Source organism: Dicentrarchus labrax, unplaced genomic scaffold (assembly GCF_905237075.1).
Source record: "Dicentrarchus labrax unplaced genomic scaffold, dlabrax2021, whole genome shotgun sequence".
Taxonomy (NCBI): domain Eukaryota; kingdom Metazoa; phylum Chordata; class Actinopteri; family Moronidae; genus Dicentrarchus; species Dicentrarchus labrax.
The window spans coordinates 12,518,500-12,539,468 of NW_026136708.1; the positions used below are offsets into that span (position 1 = coordinate 12,518,500).

The 20,969-nt window shown below is 41.1% G+C and overlaps 2 protein-coding genes across 4 annotated transcripts in view; both read left to right on the top strand.

The window, feature by feature from the left end:
* The first annotated feature begins 293 nt into the window (after positions 1-293).
* On the top strand, positions 294-9,649 carry acbd3 (acyl-Coenzyme A binding domain containing 3). Of its 2 annotated transcripts, none has more exons than XM_051408540.1 (8): positions 294-597; positions 2,186-2,327; positions 2,646-2,786; positions 2,992-3,150; positions 3,427-3,601; positions 4,118-4,367; positions 5,035-5,319; positions 7,131-9,649. In XM_051408540.1, exons 1-8 carry the CDS (start codon positions 330-332, stop codon positions 7,343-7,345), a joined length of 1,635 nt encoding a protein of 544 aa, XP_051264500.1. In that variant the 5' UTR covers positions 294-329; the 3' UTR covers positions 7,346-9,649. The 2 variants fall into 2 exon arrangements, with proteins under 2 accessions (XP_051264500.1, XP_051264499.1); XM_051408539.1 differs by having other exon boundaries at positions 295-597; positions 5,032-5,319.
* A 2,116-nt stretch (positions 9,650-11,765) lies between these two features.
* The window catches only part of nhsl1b (NHS-like 1b), a 103,664-nt gene continuing 94,460 nt past the window's right edge, over positions 11,766-20,969 (top strand). For both annotated transcript variants that reach the window (XM_051410019.1, XM_051410022.1), the window contains exon 1: positions 11,766-12,304. In XM_051410019.1, coding sequence (XP_051265979.1) covers positions 11,983-12,304 — 322 coding nt within the window. In that variant the 5' untranslated portion in view covers positions 11,766-11,982. The remainder of the gene's footprint in view (positions 12,305-20,969) is intronic.

Here is a 20,969-nt window from a genome sequence, read left to right on the forward strand (position 1 = left end):
AACAAAATAAATAAATGAATAAAAAAACTGATTAATGTAAATAATTATTATTTTATATATATATTATTATTATTGCACATTATTAAACTGTACATTTTATCTTTTATATATATATATTTATATATGTTCTTAATATATGGTTTGTATATCTGGAGTTTGTAACAAAAATAATTTCCCCCTGGGATTATTAAAGTATTTCTGATTCTGAATTATCTTATCGGTTAAAGCGTCGTCATTATTTACATCGAAAAAAAAAAAAAAAAAACTCCCGGAACTTCCGCCAGGTCTAAACGGAAGTAGGTACGTGGCTGCTTCAGCTGACAGTCTACATGATGGCGACAGAGGTTCAGAGCGGCGACCTCGACAGTGCTACTTCCAGCCGGCTCGAAGTTTCCATCGATGGCCTCACCCTCAGTCCCGACCCGGAGGGCGAGCAGGGCCCGGTCGAAGAGCCGGACCCCAACCACGCGGAGCCCGACACCGATACGCCGGGTGCCGCTGAGGGCGAAGATGGAGAGACTGGCAAATCTGCCATAGAGAGGAAATGGGGCTTTCCTCTACAAGAGCTGTACGGAATGGCCCTTAAATTCTTCAAAGGTATTTAACGTTGTTGTTGTTGTTGTTGTTGTTGTTGTTGTTGTTGTTGTTCGAATCCCTCACCTTTAACGCTCAGTAACGGCTGGTATCCGAACCGACCGTTTCAACTGTGAGACCAGCCGTTCGCTGCTCGCGGAGGTTAGCACTTGGCTAACGTTAGCTGTCACAGCCGGAGCTGCTGTCAGCCGCTACATTACATTAGCCACGAAGCTAACGAGGAGCCGACACCGCTAACAAGCTATTTAGCTGGCTGTTAAAGGGTAAAACAAGCTCGACACATCCGAGTTGTCCATATGTGTTTGTGTGTGTGGCCTGAGGACATTTTTCACTCGGCTGTTTGCCTGGTGTTGTGTACCTGTCTTTGGGTTTCGGGCAGAATAACCTGGCTTGTCGTGAGTCTGTGAATCAAGCGACTGCTATATAAACAAAGTAGTACTGTAAGCAGCTACCCATCCTAACTGAGTGGTGGCTCATGGTGAACTGGGAGCTTTAAACACGCCCTGCCCTTCCACTGCTGCGGCTGAAGGCTGCATGTCAGCTGCTTTACACACATCCCTCTGGGATCTGTTAGACACTCACAGGTTCCTGCTGTGCTCAAGGATTTTATTGAGTTTGTTCTGAGGATAAACTGGCCCATAGTCTGTGTTCAAATCAGCCCACAGTGCTGCCTAACGCCACGTTTCAGGGATGTCTGACCACTAGTTTTACAGCCCCACTGCCTCCTCATGTCCACACCACTCCCTGCTGCCACTGCTCCAACAGGATCTCCAAGGAAACATGCTAAGGGCTGTATTTGTGTTTTCCATGCATCAAAACTGGAAGGCTGTTTAACCTGGACTGCCTTTAGCATCCCCTTAAGACACCATTGACACCAGTGTTCTTACTTTAAATAGCTTGGCCTCAAAAGACAACATGAAAAATTTATTATTGCAATATATAACAGGCTGTAATAATTTACTTTTCAAGATAAAAGCCTCATTTTAGTTTTTTAAATCTCTAAAAGTAATATTTAACAGCACAGTATCCAAAATGTATTCAGATCTAACTTGTCAGATGACATGTATGAATTAAAAATGTCAGTTCTTACTTTGAAAACGTCCTCAATATGTATAAGAACGTCTGAACACTGGGCATTTGAATTGTCCTCATTAGAGCAAAGTACTTGTGATGACTGTACAAACCGGTTTGGGCCTGGTTGCCGCTCTGTGGAATAGTAATCTGTGCTTTGTATTTCTAGTCGTGCATTTCTAGTCAGATGACGGTTAGGTCTGATTGCGTAACTTGTATACACAAATCTGCTTCTTGCCTCACCTTAGATTTAATTACATTTCAGTATGTACCATGAGGTTTATTTTAAAGTTAAAGTGTGCATTGTTTTTGAAAAAGGAGAATGGTAACAATCAACAGAGTATCTGTTATATTCTATACTTTTTGGAACAAGAATATGATACTCTATATACTACTACTGTTTCTACTACCATGTTGTACAAAGAAACAAAGGTGTAGTATTCACAAGCACTTTTTTTTTACAGCAGGACATAAAAGACAAATAAATGCAAACTCATTGCTTCCACATTGTCGCTCTCAGATAAAGATGGCAAGGCCTTCCACCCGACCTATGAGGAGAAGCTTCGACTGGTGGCTCTGCACAAACAGGTGTTACTGGGCCCTTATAATCCCGATGCTTCACCGGAGGTCGGCTTCTTTGATGTCTTGGGCAACGACCGCAGGTAACTCCAGCACACATCTGTATGACCTTCAGGAAGTGCACACACCCTCACTGAAGTGTTAATTAAGTCCATTTAACACTTGTTTTTCCTTTATGTGTTAGAAGTTTGTGAAAACCTTTGATGTAAGATAGCCCCTTTCACTGCCACACACTCACGATGGTTCTGATTGTAGAAATGAAGTATTCCTTGTTTATTGTTCTAATCTAAAGAAACAATAGTTAACAATGGTACAGATTTAAATTTGTCATCTGAAAAGGAATTTGCCCAGCTGCTTATTGTTGTTATTTATCTTGACCTCCATTCGCACTCTGTGTGCAGGAAAGAGTGGGCCTCCCTGGGTAACATGGAGCGGGAGGAGGCTATGGTGGAGTTTGTCAAGCTGCTGAACAAGTGCTGTAACCTCTTTGCTCCCTACGTCACATCACACAAGATCGAAAGGGAGGAGCAGGAGAGGAAAAGGTAAGGTGCTCGACTTCAGCTCCCCTGAGAGAGATCCCTCTGCTACAGTGTCTAAATACAGACTCTCATTTCAGTTTGTCCTATATACAGTCAGCAAAACTATGAAGCAACAGGGGAGATATTGGACATGTATTGACTGATGGTGTATGATTTGTTTAAACTGATGGTGGTGATGATATCTTTCATTGTTTTTGTTCTACCCCAGGAAAGAAGAAGAGGAGCGTCAGCGGCAGGAAGAGGAGGAGAGGGAGCGACAGAGGCAGGAGGAGGAGAGACGGAGGCTTGAGGAGGAAGAAAGGCTGAGAAGAGAGGAAGAGGAAAGGAGACAGGCAGAGGAGGAGAGGCTACGGGTTGAGCAGCAGAAGTATGTGTGTCTGTGTGTTTGCAATGTATCAACTTCAGCATGACTTCTTTATGATCGACTGACTCCCCTGACATTGATATCTACAGCAGGACAGTCGGGGCACTTAATCCGGGGTCAGTGCTTGGCTGAAACCTGTTCCACTGAGGACAGTCTCCATACTCAATAAAACTCTTCTCTCTCTTTCAAACCCTAAACCTTACACTGTCTATCATTGTCTGTTCTCTGTTTCCTGTATTTCCTTCCTGACCAACTCTGCTCCTGTGCTCTGTGTCCCAGGCAACAGATAATGGCAGCATTGAACGCGCAGACAGCAGTGCAGTTCCAACAGTATGCTGCTCAACAGTACCCCAACAGCCCAGAGCAACAGCTCGGCCTCATCCGACAGCTCCAGGAGCAGCACTACCAGCAGTACATGCAGCAGCTCTACCAGGTCCAGCTGGCCCAGCAACAGGTAATATGTAACACTAACAGAGGGATAGACTGTCATTGATTGATTTCTATTTTTAGATGTAGCAGTTAATAGAAAGGTTTTAAGGTTGGGTTACTGTGAACATCCACAGAATATTGAAAATAGCCATGACTATTTAAAACTCCAGTTGAAAAATAAATAAGAGTTGGTTTATGTTTAAAAAGCTTACTTCTGTGCAGTTATTAACAGTACTCTGGGCTGGTGAAACTTCAGTACTATGCAAAAAATAGTTTGAGCCACAATGCGATTTCAGAGACTGTTAAAAATGTTGCAAGTTATCATGGTGCATTGTGACAACCACAGTGTTGAGCAAACACATTAAGATGATAATTCTAGCCCTGATGTTGCAGCCTTACATTGCATATAAATGTGATTCATATGAGAGCAGTGTGTGATCCTTCCAACAGCACTGTAGAAACCTAACCCTCTTTGTTTATGTACATACGTATTATGTGTTTTTCAATGTCTTGACTCAGTGTTGTCTGCCCTTTGTCTCAGGCGACCTTACAGAAGCAGCAGCAGCAGCAGTCTGATTTGATGGTGCAGGGCTCTCTGGAATCTAGCAGCTTCAACAGTGGTGAACCCATCCCCGCCTCAACAGCGGGACTTGTGTGTGCGGCTTCACAGCCTGCTGGAGAGGAAGCCCCCACGGTCAATGGAGGACAGTCAGACTCGTACTCAGAGAGCATGGACCGGGAGCCAGAGCCCGAACCTGCGGAGGAGGTCTCGGAGAACGGGCCTTTATTAGGTTGGTGGACTGTAGATGTGTTTGTCTCATTTAAAAAAACAAAAACTTCGAAAGATGACTTAATGCAGATACAATCTACATTTCTGTGCAGCTAATGGCTACAGGGCAGAGTGGGGGGGGGGGGCTCTCTGTCAAACAAACAAAGCTTTATACCAAAATTGAAACCTGATTCTTATCTGCTGTGTCCTTGTTGATGTGACCTGGAGGGCAGGGAGGAGAAGAGCTGGAACAAGTGATACGTGATATTCTGCTGGTTTAGGTAACATCCACCCACACATTCTGCTTACAGAGGAGTAAGCACTCACACCAGAATTGAACAAGGCCTTGGTGTGATTCCAAAACATACATCCTGAGCCAAATTAATCCACTGTGGCCGGCCACTCACTCTCAAAATAATGTTTTGAGGAAAGATGGATGCGTTGCTGGGTATGCAAAAAACAATCCCGCCATTGGCCCCCTGTACACATGCACGCTCTCTTTTTTTTTCTCATTAGCTGACATTATAGGTGGCCTGTACGTTGAGTTACTTTTGCATTCAGTCCATGTATGCTGGTTGGAAATTAAACTGTAATATTTCTTTCCTAAAAGCATACCTGCATGGACAGATTGTATTAGCTAGATTTTTACAACAGATTGTAATAAGTCTCTTGTCCTTTGATCACAGCAGACTCCCCACCAGTCATAGCTGCTCCATCCATGTGGACACGGCCACAGATCAAGGACTTCAAGGAGAAAATCAGGCAGGACGCAGACAGTGTGATCACAGTGGGGCGTGGCGAGGTGGTGACAGTGCGTGTGCCCACCCATGAGGAGGGCTCTTACCTGTTCTGGGAGTTTGCCACGGACTATTATGACATCGGCTTCGGGGTGTTCTTCGAGTGGACGGATGCTGCCTCTGCCTCGGTCAGCGTGCACGTGTCTGAGTCCAGCGATGAGGAGGAGGATGAAGAAGGTGAGGTGTGGGTGGGAAGTCTGTGTGAATAAGACTGCAGTGTTTCTGATACTATATTTTCAGGTGTGGCAGCAATGCGAGGGTTTTACTTACAGTAATGGTGTGTGTGCGTGTGTGCTACCCCAGTGTGTTGAAAAAGAGATGCAAAACAGATTATTTTTCCAAGAACTGAAAATAGAATCTGAAATGATATAGATGGGTCATGATTTCCATTATCTGCCATTTGCTATGGATACCATACATCACATACTGTTTTAATGATGTGTCAAGTAATGGTTATTTTAATCATCCATCTTTTTCACAGAAACAGTTGCTTTGAATAGGAATGTCTGTTTATTTATTTTGCTTCACTTATCTCCCTGTGGAAAGATGAATAGTTTCTCGATAATATTTTATTCTTATCTCAAGTTCAGAACTTGCCTACACCATAGTTAAACATTTCATAGTTCTACCCGGGGAAGAGGAAGTCCTGCTGAGAAATGAATTCTCACAATATGTTGATAAGATATAAGACATTGCGCACTAGTACATGCATTGGTTAACTGCACACATTAGCCTTTGGCAGATCCTTCAGTCCTTCTAAACTATACTTGTTTTGCAGTTGTGTATTTTAGTAGAACAACACCGTAGGTTTTAAACAGGAGATTGTGGCACATTGGTCGTAAACCTCATGTATTTATTTGGTAGTATGAATGTTTTGTTAAAGATTTGACCTGTAAGTAAGAGACTCTGATAACTAAAAATCAAAAACAAATAAGTCATGTAAAGTAAAATTCCATTATTCCAATCCATGCACATTACAACCTAATATACGTGATTATCCTAACCTGTAGCATGTTTGTTGTTTTTTATTAATTAATGAAATACATTGTGTTATGCTGCAGATTTCAGAACTTGACTAGTATTTAAGGGAGAGTGGGGTACAGTATATCAGAAGCAATCTTATTCTCTTGCATTATTCTATAATTTATAACATAATATATATTTAACACTGGCCAGTAACAATTTATTAGATTTGCTGTAACTTAGAATGGGAGGTACATGTTAGTATTTAGAAAAGACTATGGTGACTGGAGATATTAGACAACGTTTACAGCAGGATGCTTTAGAGTTATAGCAGAGGGCTCAAAACTAACCGTCCCATAACTCACAAAGGGAGCACTAACATCGTTCCACAGCAGCCACACTGACAAGGCTGCCAGCAGATGTGTCTGCAGACATTTTTAGTTTATAAGCCTTGTGAGTGCAGACATCGGCTGATGCCAATTATTATCTCCAAAATGCCAAATAATCCGTTGTCTCTCACTATTTACAATGGTGTAATGTTAAGCTTTATTATATTGCATTAGATTTGTGCCTTAATCCTGTGTGCGCAATGGGAATTTTTGAGAAAAGGACAACTCTATTGAGTACAATAGATTTTTGTATGCTCCGATTGAATTATGAACTTATTCCTGCTTATTATTTGTATACAATATATAATTTACAAACTGTAATTTATGTGCTTGCAAAAAATCTTATTCAGTGCTAAAAATGTCCCACCATGTGCTCAGGATTGAGGCACAAATAGCTCGATAAGATTAAGGTTAATGATAGCTTTGCATAATTGTGTGTCTGTGTGTGTGTCTGTGTGTGTGTCTGTGTGTGTGTCTGTGTGTGTGTGTGTGTGTGTGTGTGTGTGTGTGTGTGTCTGTGTGTGTGTGTCTGTGTGTGTGTCTGTGTGTGTCTGTGTGTGTCTGTGTGTGTGAGACTCACTGGTGATTCCCTCACGCTTTCTTCCAGTACTTGATACATTGTTCTTGTGGCCACAGGTGATCCTCCCAATGAGGAGGAGAAGGCGAAGAAGGAGGCAGGGAAGCCACAAGTGGATGAGATTGTGCCGGTGTACCGGCGGGACTGTCATGAGGAGGTATACGCTGGCAGCCACCAGTACCCCGGCCGTGGCGTCTACCTGCTCAAGTTTGACAACTCCTATTCACTCTGGCGCTCCAAGAGTGTTTACTACAGAGTCTACTACACCAGATAAGCCTGAATACAGACACAGGGGGAGCCAAGGAGTGTGTATGTTCATATATGTGTGTGCGTGTGTGTCTGTAGGTGGAGATTTGTGCGATGGCAGACTGTATGTGTGTGCGTGTGTGCGTGTGAGGGAGAAAGTGATACCAGATCTGTTCTGGACAAAACCACCAGAGGGTGACAAAGAGACACATCTGGAGCCCAAGTTTGGAGATTAGACTAATATGTATGTACTGTATGTGTATGCGTGTTCCAAGCTGCACCCATGCTAGAGCCTGTCATCGAGCCCTTGGAAGAGGAGTGTGTATACCTGGTTATATATTCACCACCTGTCCTTGCTGAGCTCACATAGACCAAGCTGTAGGACTTTGCTCTCATATTGTATTTTTACCACTTTTCACCCTGGGCTCCTCTTCTGTCACCACCCCAGCCCAACACTGTCCAACGTGGCCTTGTGGCTGCTTCTGCCCTGAGTGACGCTCTAATGACCGTGAATGGAAATCCGGCGAGTCCAGCACTCTTTGAGCCAACTGTTTCCTGTTTGGTGGTAATGGTGGTTGTTTATCCCACAAGAACACAATGTTGAAAATCAAATGATATTGCAAATGTACTTCATAACACTACGTTCTCTGTTCTGCAGTGAGCTTCTGGTCTCTGCCATGTCTCACACACACACACACACACACATTAAAAACACCAGTGCACACAAATGTAATGATCCTTTTTTGTTGTAGAGCAGTAGTCCATTATTCTCTTGCCTAGCCACCATGCATATATGAAGATCTGACATGATGTGGAAGCAGCGCTCCTTTTGGCTTATTCCTTCACAACAGTCTGTCTTTTCAGCTTTAATTCTTAATAGAATTTGATTATTTTTAAGTTGAGTTTACTGGCAAAATTCATGAAGGACGAGCAAGAAGTCATTCCATGGTGTTTAGGGTGAACGCCAAATGAAGGAGTGAGTATGAAATAACATGCACATGTCAAGAATGTGGCTGTGAGGCTTAACAAACTCACTGTGTTACAGAATAAGAAGTTTAAAAACAGAATACTCAATAAATATTTGCTCTCCCTTTCTACTACAGATATTTGTTTTTATATATGCGATGCTGTTTACAGTTTGTTCCACCTTCAAGTAGTTGCCTCAGTACTTTACAGTGGTTTCTAAGGTTAAACTGAAAGACTGATTAAACCATCAACTCATGAATTCTTTATGAAAGTATCAAGGAAAAAAGATAAAATGAGCTAGTATTAAGACAGATGCATATTAATATTACTTTGGAGGTTTTTGTGTTTATCATTCTTTGTGTTTGGAGATGCTGTACTCAGTTCTGACACACCTAAATAAAAAATATTTGTATTGGAGGCCAAGATGCACTGTTACTCTTGCTCTCAGAAATCAAAAATCCATACACAAAATACAGTGTTGCTGTTCTGTTTATTTCTTCCTGGTATGAATTAACTCAAATTGTCATCTCAAATAAGGTATCCTGAATAAACTGAGATTATGTAGACTTATTTTTTGTGTCCTGGGTGACGTGGTTGCTTACTAACTCAGCTGTGACATCTAAGTGTATTCTACTTTCTTTTTTTCTTTGAGTTAATTTGTTGCCATAATTTAGATTCATTGTTCCGTTTCACACTGCATATGCATGCTTTGTGTACCAACCACCTGGGTGCATTATGAGCAAATGTGTTCAGTAGGTGTCGAGAGATTTGGTTTCACTTTATCACTGGTTGACCTGTATTTGTACATTTTTATGTGTGTATGCAACCAAACTTTAAAGACAAAGAGGCAGAATAACTTGCAAGTTGAGTAATCCTCCAATGTCCTTGCTGAGTGTCAATTCATGATATTATTTAATTAGAAGCCACTCCTGCCTCATTTCCATTCAGTGATTTGTGTAACAAAATGTCACTACTTATGGCTCTACCGGGCCATAAAGTTCCCATATGTTCTGATGTGTGATGTTTGTTTCTTATTGCTCACCAAATGGTTTGAGCTGATTTGTTCAAGCCTTGTATGTAAATAATTCTATAAATGAGTTTATGTATGGGTTTTTAGATGTGGAAGAAGGCTATGGTTTTGAAAATCAATGCACTGTAAAATATGGTGAATGAGATATATGTATACATTTTACCCAGAATGAAAGTCCAAAACTTGTAGGAAGCATAAAACTGTAAGACTCTATTGACACGACAGACAGAAAAGCTCATCTTTTTGTATTGTTTTGACTTGTTTGGATCTTTTATGAGTTGCAAGATCTTTTGGGCATATATTTAATCTTGATTAAACTTATGTTCATCTCTTGAATTTGATGCTTTTCTATTTTCATTATTTTAATTCTATATGATCAATCCTTCATTCATTCACTGCCTCAACCAGACAAAAAAAATTATTAATGCTTTTCCAAATAGACATTTTTCTCAGCACACATGACCAAAAACATAAAAACATTAATTAAGGCTGCAATTATCTTTAGTGGCTTATTGGGACATTTAAATGGAACTGACGTTAGTTTCATTAGATCCACCTGTGCTCTCCCTGCTATTACAAGTAAACATGTCTACTGTGAAAAAGGGCTGTCCTCGCCACGACTTCAACCAGCTACTGAGTGGGAGACATATTTTACTATCAGAAGATAACATTGAAACAAGGAGGCACCAAAATAGCCTTGGCATAACAGACCAGTATTAGCTTCATCCTTATTTCCAACCAGTGGTGAATGTGTCATCCTCATGTGGCTTTCCTGTCAAACATGTTCTGCTGAGGGAAGGACAAATGTGGATGTTACTTATGTAAGAGGACAGTGTTTTTTTTATAGTCTCTAATGCTGAGTAACTGTTTAAACTGTTGCCACAGTGTACTGCCAGGAGAGGGAATTTGAAGGTTTCCAGTTAGTCGAGTGATGAGAAAACATTTGACAGTGGAAATACTTAACTGAGGCACCATTGAAGTTGCTGTGTTCACTTGAAGACACCAGGGGGCACATTGAATGCCACAGAGACACATACTGCCAACTGGACACTGTTAGACTTTGAAGAGTATCCACTAAAGTGCAGCTGAGCTTTGTGGCTTGGTATGCTATCAATGAGCAGTTTGCTCTTTAGGAATTTTAACGGTGGGAATGTGAGGCGGTAGTGTGTGCTGAACACAAACATACCTTGTACACACACACACACACACACACACACACACACACAGAGAGGACATAAATCAGAGACAAGTGTTCACAGAATGTGTTGTCCATTGGTTATTTTAAAAAGGTATGAGCAAACAAAAAAGCCAACGTTAACTTCACTTGTTAGTAGCCATTGGGTGTTTAGCGGGTCATTATTATTAAAATGTCGCATAACATAAATTTAACAAGAAGTTCAAGAGTCACCAGCTTATAGTTTTTAATGTGTGTGTGTTTTGTTTTTATGTTAGCTGTAAATACACTTAATCTAATTTATAGCTAATTAAATAATTCAAGCTATCACTGTAACTTGGCTAACACTAGTTTAGTTAACTATAGTGTCACATCTTTACACACCAACAGGTAATTGTAATGTCTTTATTTTTCCATTTATTTTAGTTTAACGTTATTAAAAACAACCAAAACATAGCTACCTAAAGTTCACTAAAAGACTTGACAGACCCGAAGACAGTTTTAATGCCTTCTGCCTTTTTAATGTGAAATTATTAGGTTATTTTATGTGGAAAGAACTATTAAATCCATCAACTTGACCAAACTATTAACTTAAATTGCACTCAATGTGACCAGTTACTCTAATTATATATCTAAAACAGAATCACAAAAATAAAAGGTGAGGCATATTTAGGCCTATATCTCAGTATTTGGTGCACTTTTGTGAAGAAAATGAAATTGTCTATTAGAACAATGGCCAAGCATCAGGGACAAGAAAACTCATTTGGTCAAAAAAAAAAAAAAAAAAGCCTAATATGTTTGTGAGCTTGATTAAAAATGCTAAAAAAAAAAAAAAAAAAAAGATACATACTACAGACAAATAATAGTATAAAAAGTTTCCTAATCAGGATCTGCTCAAAATCCATCCAAATATCTTAATTTGAGTTAATTGTTTGGGTTCATTGTACAGTTTTGAATATAATCTGAAATATCCATAAAATATGTCACTTAGTCAGTTTAATAAATGATAGAAAATGTGTTATTTAAACACAGTGCTTAATATAGCTTTAATTAAAACAATGACTTTAGCCGGCTGGAAGAGATCCGGTCCGGGTTTTCCATCAGACCACCGTACTGACTGAAGGGAGGCAGGTAAGCTCTCCTCCGTGTATCTGACTCCGGGTCCAGTCGCCACAGGTGGTTTATAGTATTTTCCGGGTCTTTATTTGTACTTTTTCCCTACTTTTCCTTGTGTTTTTTTCCTCCCCTCTCCAGCCCTCTGCTCTCTGTCTGGTTGAATTTGAATAGACTTTGGGAGGCAACGTCTCCAGTGTACAGCAGCACAAAGTCCCATGCTTTGAAAAACAAAAAATATGGCGGGATTGAAGGCTTGTACTGCCCCGCAAATGATAGTAAGGCACTGCGCCTTGGATTTATTTTAAAGCTTTAAAAGGTTTTTTTTTTTTTTTGCGTGAACACTTTTCGGTCCCGTTGGAGTTATTGGTATGAAATAAATATGCCCTTTCATCAGAGGAGCATCGAGCCGCGGCGTGTTAGTAGGTTATCGGCGAGGGATGGCTGCTGGATACCGGCGGAGGAAAACGGGAGACGCAAACTGCGAAGACCCGTGTTGTTCTCGTCACTGGATGAGATCAGCTGTCACACACTGACCAACATTATTCACCAACTTTCCGACCTTTCTCGACATGCCAGCGACATCTTCCTGGCCATCGAGATGGAGGCAGGCATGGTGTTCAGAAGATCCTGCAGGATTCAGGGGCGCCTGCAAAGTCTGCAGGGTGAAATCCACAAGTTTGATCCCAAGAAAATCAAAATCCGTAAGTTTGCAGGGCTGGTGACTTGTTGGTGGTCTGCAAGTGTGAGAGCTAGGTTAGATCTTAACATTTCTGGCCCCATAGTGGTTCTGTAGTAATATTGTAGTTAATAAAACCAGAGGAGTCACTATAAACTAATAGGACAGGTAAATGTATGTTATGAATGCACATACATGGCATTTGTGGGACATTATTTATCACCACAGATGGATGTTAATCAATTGCAGACAGAAATATGATCAAATACTTTAATTTTGACACGTCTGACTTTGAATTAATCCGGTTTTTTTGGGACTCTTTGCTGCTCTGCCATAACAACAAAGCCACTGTTGTGGAGAGATGGTGGTCAGGTCCAAGGTGACTGTCACATTTTGTCCAATGAAAGAATCAATGACCAGAGTGACTGGTGTCTGCTGGACACATGGCTTTGTTTGTCTTTATTCGGACTTATGTTAATAGGGGCATTGAGTCCTGTCAGAAATGATGGATCTCTCTCAACGCACTCACCATCTGTGTTTAGGTCTTCAAAGGACACTGAGATCACAGGAGTCCTCACAGACCTTTTTTTCTTCTTGTTGTTTTATGCACCTCAAAGATAAATGGGAAATCGATTTCCTTTGCTGCAGCCTGCTAACTTTTGTGATTTGTTTTGGTGCTATTTTAATGCTACCCCCTGTAGTCTCACACACACAGCAGTTATATATTAACTCAGACTTTGGCTGGTGCTATTGCAACTGCCAGCTCATAAAAGATTGATAGATAGGGCCTGTCATTTAGTCTGTAGTAGAGCCTTTGAGTGAGTAAATATCTACTTCTTTATACCACTGCTTCCTTTTTAATTGGGTACTGTTTATAAACATGGTAGTTAAGGGGTGATGTTTACCATTGATTGCCTGTATGGCTTCTGTGTTAATCTGATTTGCCTCTGAAATATGTTGCAAAGTAGGATTCAGAAGGACGAGCCCAAAGTACTTGAACATTATTGAAGGAGGAAGATTTTAAGTTCTGAGTCATTAGCTTTTGTTTCCTCTTTACTGTCTCTCTTCCTATGTTTTCACCCTGTGTTGGGTCTGACCGTGACTCACTCTCTCTCTCTCACACACACACACACACACACACACACACACACACAGATTCAAAAGCTGGTTGCAGGGAAATGATAAGCTGAGCAGACAGTTCCCAGACAGAAGCGAATGTGATGTATGATGAGCAACAGTTTGAGCACGCACACACACAAACGGACTCCACCAAGCTGTGTTTGAGGGGGTACCCGCTGCATGACATTTACCAGACATTTAACTAATCCCTTGTGTTTTTGCATGGCATGACGGAGCCTTATCTGTACCTGTTGAAGTTTTGATGCAGTCCTAGGTGGGGCTGGGAGTTTCTTTTTAAAAGGCTTGTTCCATTTATGCCATAGGTTCGCTCAGTCATTCAGTGGAAGTGTGAGAGAGTAGACTGGAATGCAGTGTGTTACTTAGGCCATGTTGCCAGCTCCCACATTGCCCCAAGGCCAGCGCTGGATGTACAGAAGCACCCGATTTCATATTTATGACTCTAACTCTTTCCACACAAACACCTGTCTTGAAAATATGTCTTGTGAAGTGCCCTCCAGCATAACTCCAGGAAGGGAGTAACGAATTTGAATATGTCATAACACTGAACAGCTGGTGGAGTTGTTTTGAATGGGTATTTGAATGAAACATAATGTGTAATGCAGAAACAAAGCATCCACTGACATGTAATAGTGTTTTACAGCCTCCTCTTACTCACTGGTCACTCACTATAACATAGTAATACACACATCTCACTGTTTCTTGTAGTTTTAACCTCAAGTTTGATGAAACCTCATGACATACTTTCAATTACAAAGGAATGTATTACATAATTATATCATCTTATAGTTTGCAAGTAGCCATTTAACTGTGACCGCTCAATCTGTTGTCTTCAACTACCGTGGGTCAGGATTCCTACTCTAACCTTAGGTCAGAGATAGATCATATTACTGGTGAGGGGCAAAAAGAGGGGCCCCTATATGCTGGGGCACTGACATTGAGGGAAGGGTATAGTGAGTGAGTGAGTGTGTGTGTGTGTGTCGTCTTGCTGTTTGTCTGCCTATGCAGTCAGAGTAATCATCGGGAGTGGTTTGAACAAGGACTGGATAGGCAAATGGGATCATCCTCTCTATGTGTGTTTTGACTGTCTCATGCCACTGTTAATCCATTTATGCTGAAGTGATGGTCACCAGGTCGGAGGTCATTCTCTCCCAGCCTCTGAGGGGAACACCTGACTCTCCAGAGTCAAGAGTTTAAACAAAGTCTACTTTGGCTGGCTTGGATTTCTGCTGCAGGCCAGCAAGGGTCAGCTCCGCTATGGCTGGCCAATAGATCGCTACTGCCACTCCCTGATGTATTAATGACAGTCAGATGACTATGACAGGACAATTTAATTCAGACAATGGAAGTAAACACAAAAGTACACTGTGTACAGTCCCAAGGTGCATCCATGGCAACATCATGCTGTGTGTGAATATGAGAAGAGGATAGTAGGAGTTGATGAACATTTGCAGCCAAAAAGATTTATAGTTTCCAAATAAAACAATTTTGTCTGCTCAAGAAATGTAATAAAATACTGTAACTCATGCTAAAGTTAAATAGCCAGGTAAACTCTGGATGACCATGCCGTTGTGACCTTAGTAGTCAGCATTTACATTACTGTCTCTGATAAAGTCTTGGCCTCAATCTATGCCAGACAGTACAATATACATTTTGAGACCCGTCAGATTGAGCAATGATTTCCTGGTGAATCGTAGAGCTGCAATGGAAATATAACCAAACACTGATTTTCCTCATCCATTAGTGCCACTCTTAGCTTTTGAAAATGGTAACTAATTAACTTAACAAGCTTTGGCCATACTGTTGGAACTTCTATGCAAAATGCGAAAAAGAGGATATACAATACAATCTAAGACTTCTCTTCTGTTACAACTGGGACAGCCCAAGTTTGCACAGTGTAATGTAATGTAAGGGCCTTTAAATGGGGACTTATTAGCCTCATCCACTGACATGTCACAACTTTGATTTTTAACTGAAGTGTGTTAAAACACTAAGTCCCCTCTGCCAAATATAGTACTGCATTGAATAGGGAGTGTGCTATTTTAATGTTGAAACTAGGTCAAACTAGTGAAGGTTAATTGGAGTTAGAAGAGACTTAGGGCCTTCTTGTCAGATATGGTGATGCCCACTAGCTACCTGCTGCTGTGGGGCTTTGTAATACGTCCGCACACATACACACACACATACACACACACACACACACACACACACACACACACACACACACGCGCACTGAGCAAAAAAACTGGATTGGACAGATGTTTCCAGCTGGCCTGCTAATGTCCACAGTCAATCTTCCTCTCATCGACACACATGCAAACTGCCTGTGCATTCCTCTCCACATCCCTCCGTTATTTATAGATGTATGTCTTTGCCCAGTGATCTTTCATCTGTAGCATGCTATCAAGTTTAGTGTGTGTTGCTGTGTTCAAGTGCTTCTCAAGGACCTGTGTGTGTGTGTGTGTGTGCGTGCATAGCCACATACGTAGACACTGTTGATGGATATTTTGGCTCAGGCTGGCAACACACTCGCCATTAGTGTTTGTGCATAAACAGTGCTACTTGGTAATGACTATAATAACAGTGAAACTAAACTCCTTGAGTGAGATCCAAGTTGTGCCCCGCATCACATGACAAAGAATAACAAAGCGCAACCATGCCTAGATAAACTAATTGTTGTTTATAGTTTTTTAACTTCTTTTCCTGTTTGCCTCACTTGCACCCAGTGTTTATCCCACCTCAATTCCCTCCAGTCACTATTCACTCAAGCCTGCCATGGTCCCCTCCATTCATTGATAGAGAGCAGTCATTACGCAGCCAGAATGCGCAAGTCCGTTCCCACAGGGTTCGTTCCAGCGAAAGGAGCCTGGCCTGGTTCTAGAGGTCAACCTAGTCCCATGAGTAACAAAAGAGACGGGTCGGAAGGGACAGAGAAAGACAAAAAATGGGAGACAAATAGGGAAAAAGAGTGGGAAAGGGCTGTAGCATTCCAAGAAGTGGAGGGATATTGCCATTGAACTTCATCTGACTTGGTGTGTGTGTGTGTGTGTGTGTGTGCGTGCGTGCGTGCGTGCGTGCGTGCGTGCGTGCGTGCGTGCGTGCGTGCGTGCGTGGAGCCGCCCTCTCTCACGCCTCTGTGCAGGCTTCCTAGGATGTAGACACAGTCCTGGCTAAAGCACAGAGGAGTGTTAAGGAGTGACAATGCAAGGGAGACAGTGGGAGACATGACTGATGAATGCATGTGTTGTTCTTAAACCTCTCTTGTGCATTTGTCTTTGTCTACACACACGCCCTTCCCTCAGCAGTCTCTTACTGTAAAATAGTTGTTGATCATCACGTGTAATGTCCCGACTCCAGCTGCCTCTATTCAGCTCTGTCCCACAGTTCTTCCGCTTAATAAATCTGTCAGAAACAGATTTGCTCTTGATGGTATGTAAAGTTAATAAGAAAATGACTAAATTTAGAGTTTTGTGTGTGTGTGTGTGTGTGTGTGTGTGTGTGTGTGTGTGTGTGTGTGTGTTGGACTGACTGTGTTTAAGCCGTGGTATGAGCAGTGGTGTTAAGCCTGTGCTGACTTCTAGGAAGTCAGTGAATACCAAAGCACTCTATGGTATAGTCTAGCTTATTTTATCAATTTCATGCCATGGATCTGTTTTTCACATTTAATGTTTAGTTCGTAGTTAGTTTTGCACATAGTTATAGTAGTAGCACATAGGAGGGTTTAGGTCTTAATTTTTGGAGCAAAAGACAAATCATGAGAGGCGTCTGATTTATGTAAAGGGCTGAAAATATGGAGTGGGTTTTTCAGTGGTGGGATGGCAACCAATGAGAGAACAGATGCTTGATCTTTACCTCCACTTCCTAAACTTCTTTCTCTGGTCAAATATCCTTGACCGATGGTGCACGGTTTAGACAACACTGTCAAGATTTAATCGTGGCTGTCCACAAACACACACGTGCCTGTGGTCACACACTCAGAGGAGCCAGATGCGGGACTTGCACGATGGCAAGTTGGCAGTGGTGGGTGCTGGAGTGTAATCCAGGGTTTAACCAGTCAGCGGGGAGTTGAGCAAGATTTAATTCCCACTGCCTTGACCTCTGCTTGGAGTAGGATCCAGAGATGGAGTGGGACACCCCTGCAACTCCTGGGTGGTTATACATTTGTAGATGCACGCATATGCTCACAAGCACACACCGCGGTCGGTGTGCCTCTCTTCTCTCTCTCTGGCTTGACCACCAGCAAAACTCCTTTTTGCATTAATATAAATTTAAAAACACAGAGCTGAAGTATCCTATGATCATTTAGCAATTTTCTAAATTTCAGTATGGTAGAACTATAGGCACGTTGAATATGTAATGTACAGTATATGCACATTTGTTTGTATTTGCTTGTGGATTTTGCATTGGCTGCATTACAACAGATTTAATTACTGTACATATTGAAGAATGGTGCAGTCCAAGAGTGCAGTCGTAGGGTTCCAGTCAAGGTCACACAATTGTTTTGGAGAAAAAATATCAGCAATAGCCAGATGTTCAGGTCAAATTGTATTTCCTCTGGAGAGCCCTCTTGTAAACTGACAGCAGAGCATAAATGAAATGTGTTGAGAACAGATGAGACTGTGCTCAGCTTTGTCCCCCTTCTTTTGACATGGCAAATTAAAAATAACCAGATATGCCTTTAGAGAGATTGTATATTCTTATACAACATCTGACAAAACACTTTCACAGCTTGTGTTGTGTGTGTGTGTGTGTGTGTGTGTGTGTGTGTGTGTGTGTGTGTGTGTGTGTGTGTGTGTGTGTGTGTGTTTCTGTGAGTCTGTGCACAGATGTGACATGATCTTTCAGCATATTCCATTGTCACTCTCCCTTTTTGCCTCAGCTTTCCCTCCCTCCTTCCTCTGTTTTAAAGTCTCTTCCTCTCTCCCGTCTCTCTTTCTTTGTCTTATATTTCTCTCCCCTTTTCTCTTCCTGTTGTTTCATATGGCTTCCAGACCTTTCCTCTCTCATGTCTGTCCATCCTCTGCACTTTGATGTCAGCCCTCATACTGCCACGCTGACCACAACAAAGACAAGGCCCCTGCTCACCCTTCATCTTTCTCTCCCTTTGTCGCTCTTATGTTTTTGTCTTGCTCTATACATTTCTATTTTCTATCTCTTTCTTTCTACTTTCAACTCTTCCTCCACCTATGCCTTTTTTTTATCAGGTTCTCTCTTATGTGTTTGATATTCGTGATTATCAGGTAGGATTTTCACCTGTCAACCTTATTTTTTTACAGTTCTTGTTATATGTTAAAGTGTTAGAGTTCAAAAAATCTTTTTCTCCTTGCATGTGTACTCAATCACTATACTGTTTACTCACAGTCTGGTGAGTGCCAGTCAAACCTAATGCAGAAGACATAATGGAAATATGACATTTCTGTTTGTTCCATGTATTAAAGTGAAGAAGGTTACACCAGATCTGTGTGGAATGATCATGGATGTATTATAGAGCCATGGGAGCAATGAGGAGATGTCTGCACAGAGATAGCTAATCAGTCATGTGAGTTATATCAGAACTTACTAAAAAAAAAAGTGTGTACATCTCTCATTTACTCCTACGTCTATTTAAATTTCCATCAAACTTTTATAATGCGATTCTTAAAAATGCTCATCAAATTAGGTTGATGGAGAGAAGAATTGGCCTTTAAAACACTTAAATTGAACCTTTTATCGGAACTGAATCAAGTATTGGCATTTAAAAAACTTCCACTGAAAAATAAAACGGACAATAAAAATTATTTGATTTTGGTTCAATAATCTTTAGTATTCTGATGTGTTTTTCAATGTTTAGAGCTTTCTGTCACGGTTTTGGAGAGGAGGGGTTTGAGGCGAGGGGCATGAAGGGTGTGATTTACATATCTGCATATTAATAAGAAATATCACTCTACACAGACATGAAGATAAAAATCTGAAGATTGATCTGAAACAGAATATAATAAAATATCAAAATAAAATGAAATGATTTTTAATGTGGAACTTTTTTCAGTTCAGGTATTGTTTTCAATCCCAAATGTTATTTTTGATGCCAGAATTTGATGTCACTGTTTTTTGTTCTATTTTTAGGAATTGTGTTATAAACCTAAATTTTCTCCGCTGTTTCAAGCTGCTCTGTGCTCTGGTCTCTGCAATAGATTGTTTTGGATGCAATCACACTGAGCCTGATTGTTTTTCTTTTTTTGACGCCTATTTAAAACTTATAAATTTGTAAACCTGCATTTTCAGATTTAGCCCTTTTCCTTTAGCACCTGCTTATTTGTATGTTTAGTCTTTTCATGGCAGTCATTCATTGAACCTACAACACAATGGCAGCTACTGTTGGGTTGCCATTGATATACCCCTTTCATACAAAGCAACATCTTGGGAAAAACCCATGTTGTTAACAGTTGGTATTAAGGGATTTAGACCAGGGTGTCACAGTAGGTTGTTATAGTAACTACAGAGTAACTATACTATAGCAAACCTGTTGATAACAGAATAAACTAAAGAATTCCTGCTAAGCTACGCAACAACCACTCTTTATGGCAGCGAAATATAGGTTTGAAGACATCCTGTATAATATTACATTGGCGTAATGATGTGAATGACAGACAGACAGACAGACAGACAGACAGGCAAACACTCATCCATACATTACATAATGACATACTGCAGCAGGTGGGAGCTCATCTTACAGGAACATAAAGGCTATTGTTGTCCCGTATACACTTTACTGCACTCAAGGCCGGAAACACACTGCACCCACTCATATATGCACACATACACTCTGACTCTATGACTGCTTTAGGAAAAATAAACAGGGATTTTCTGCCACATCTGTCACTTGTGCCACTTAACAACCATGCACATGGAAACACACAGACACACACCCACCCACACAAATTCAATGAGCGGTACGTCCTGTAGTCATCCCCAGGATTCACGTTAGAAGCTGTAAAAATGTATTGGGTTTCTCATCCCAGCAGGCGGCAAATCATACTGGAAATATCAACATAGACCTGCTGAATATAGACCACAGCGAACCAGGGGTTTCTGTCAATCTGTTGTGAGAGCTAAATGAAACAAGCAACAGTTGAACTTGGGATCAAACTGAGTATTTGCATTTAAAATCTAGTCATGGGAAGACGAGAAGTTGGGATGGAGCTGCGGCTATATTTGTGTTGGCAGATAATTCCTTAGAAACAGCTGTTGGTTTGCTCTTTCCAGGCATATTTTTAGTCTTGTAAACATGACATGAATTTAATCAGCTGAATAAACAAGCTAAGTAACAAGAGTGTGATGAAGGTTGTGTCTTTGACAAGCAGACACAATGTTTTAGGGACAGCATAGAATTAGTTTTTTCTATCGTGTGCATTGTGCAAATTAAAAGTCTACCAATTCATCTTGTGGCAGTCTAGCAACAGACTCCAAGTCGCTCTGTAAATGAACATCAAATTAATGTATAATGAATTTAAAAAGTAGGTTAATTTAACTGGGGTTTAGGAAGCTTCCCCTAGTTCTGTGATGGAAAAGTCCCA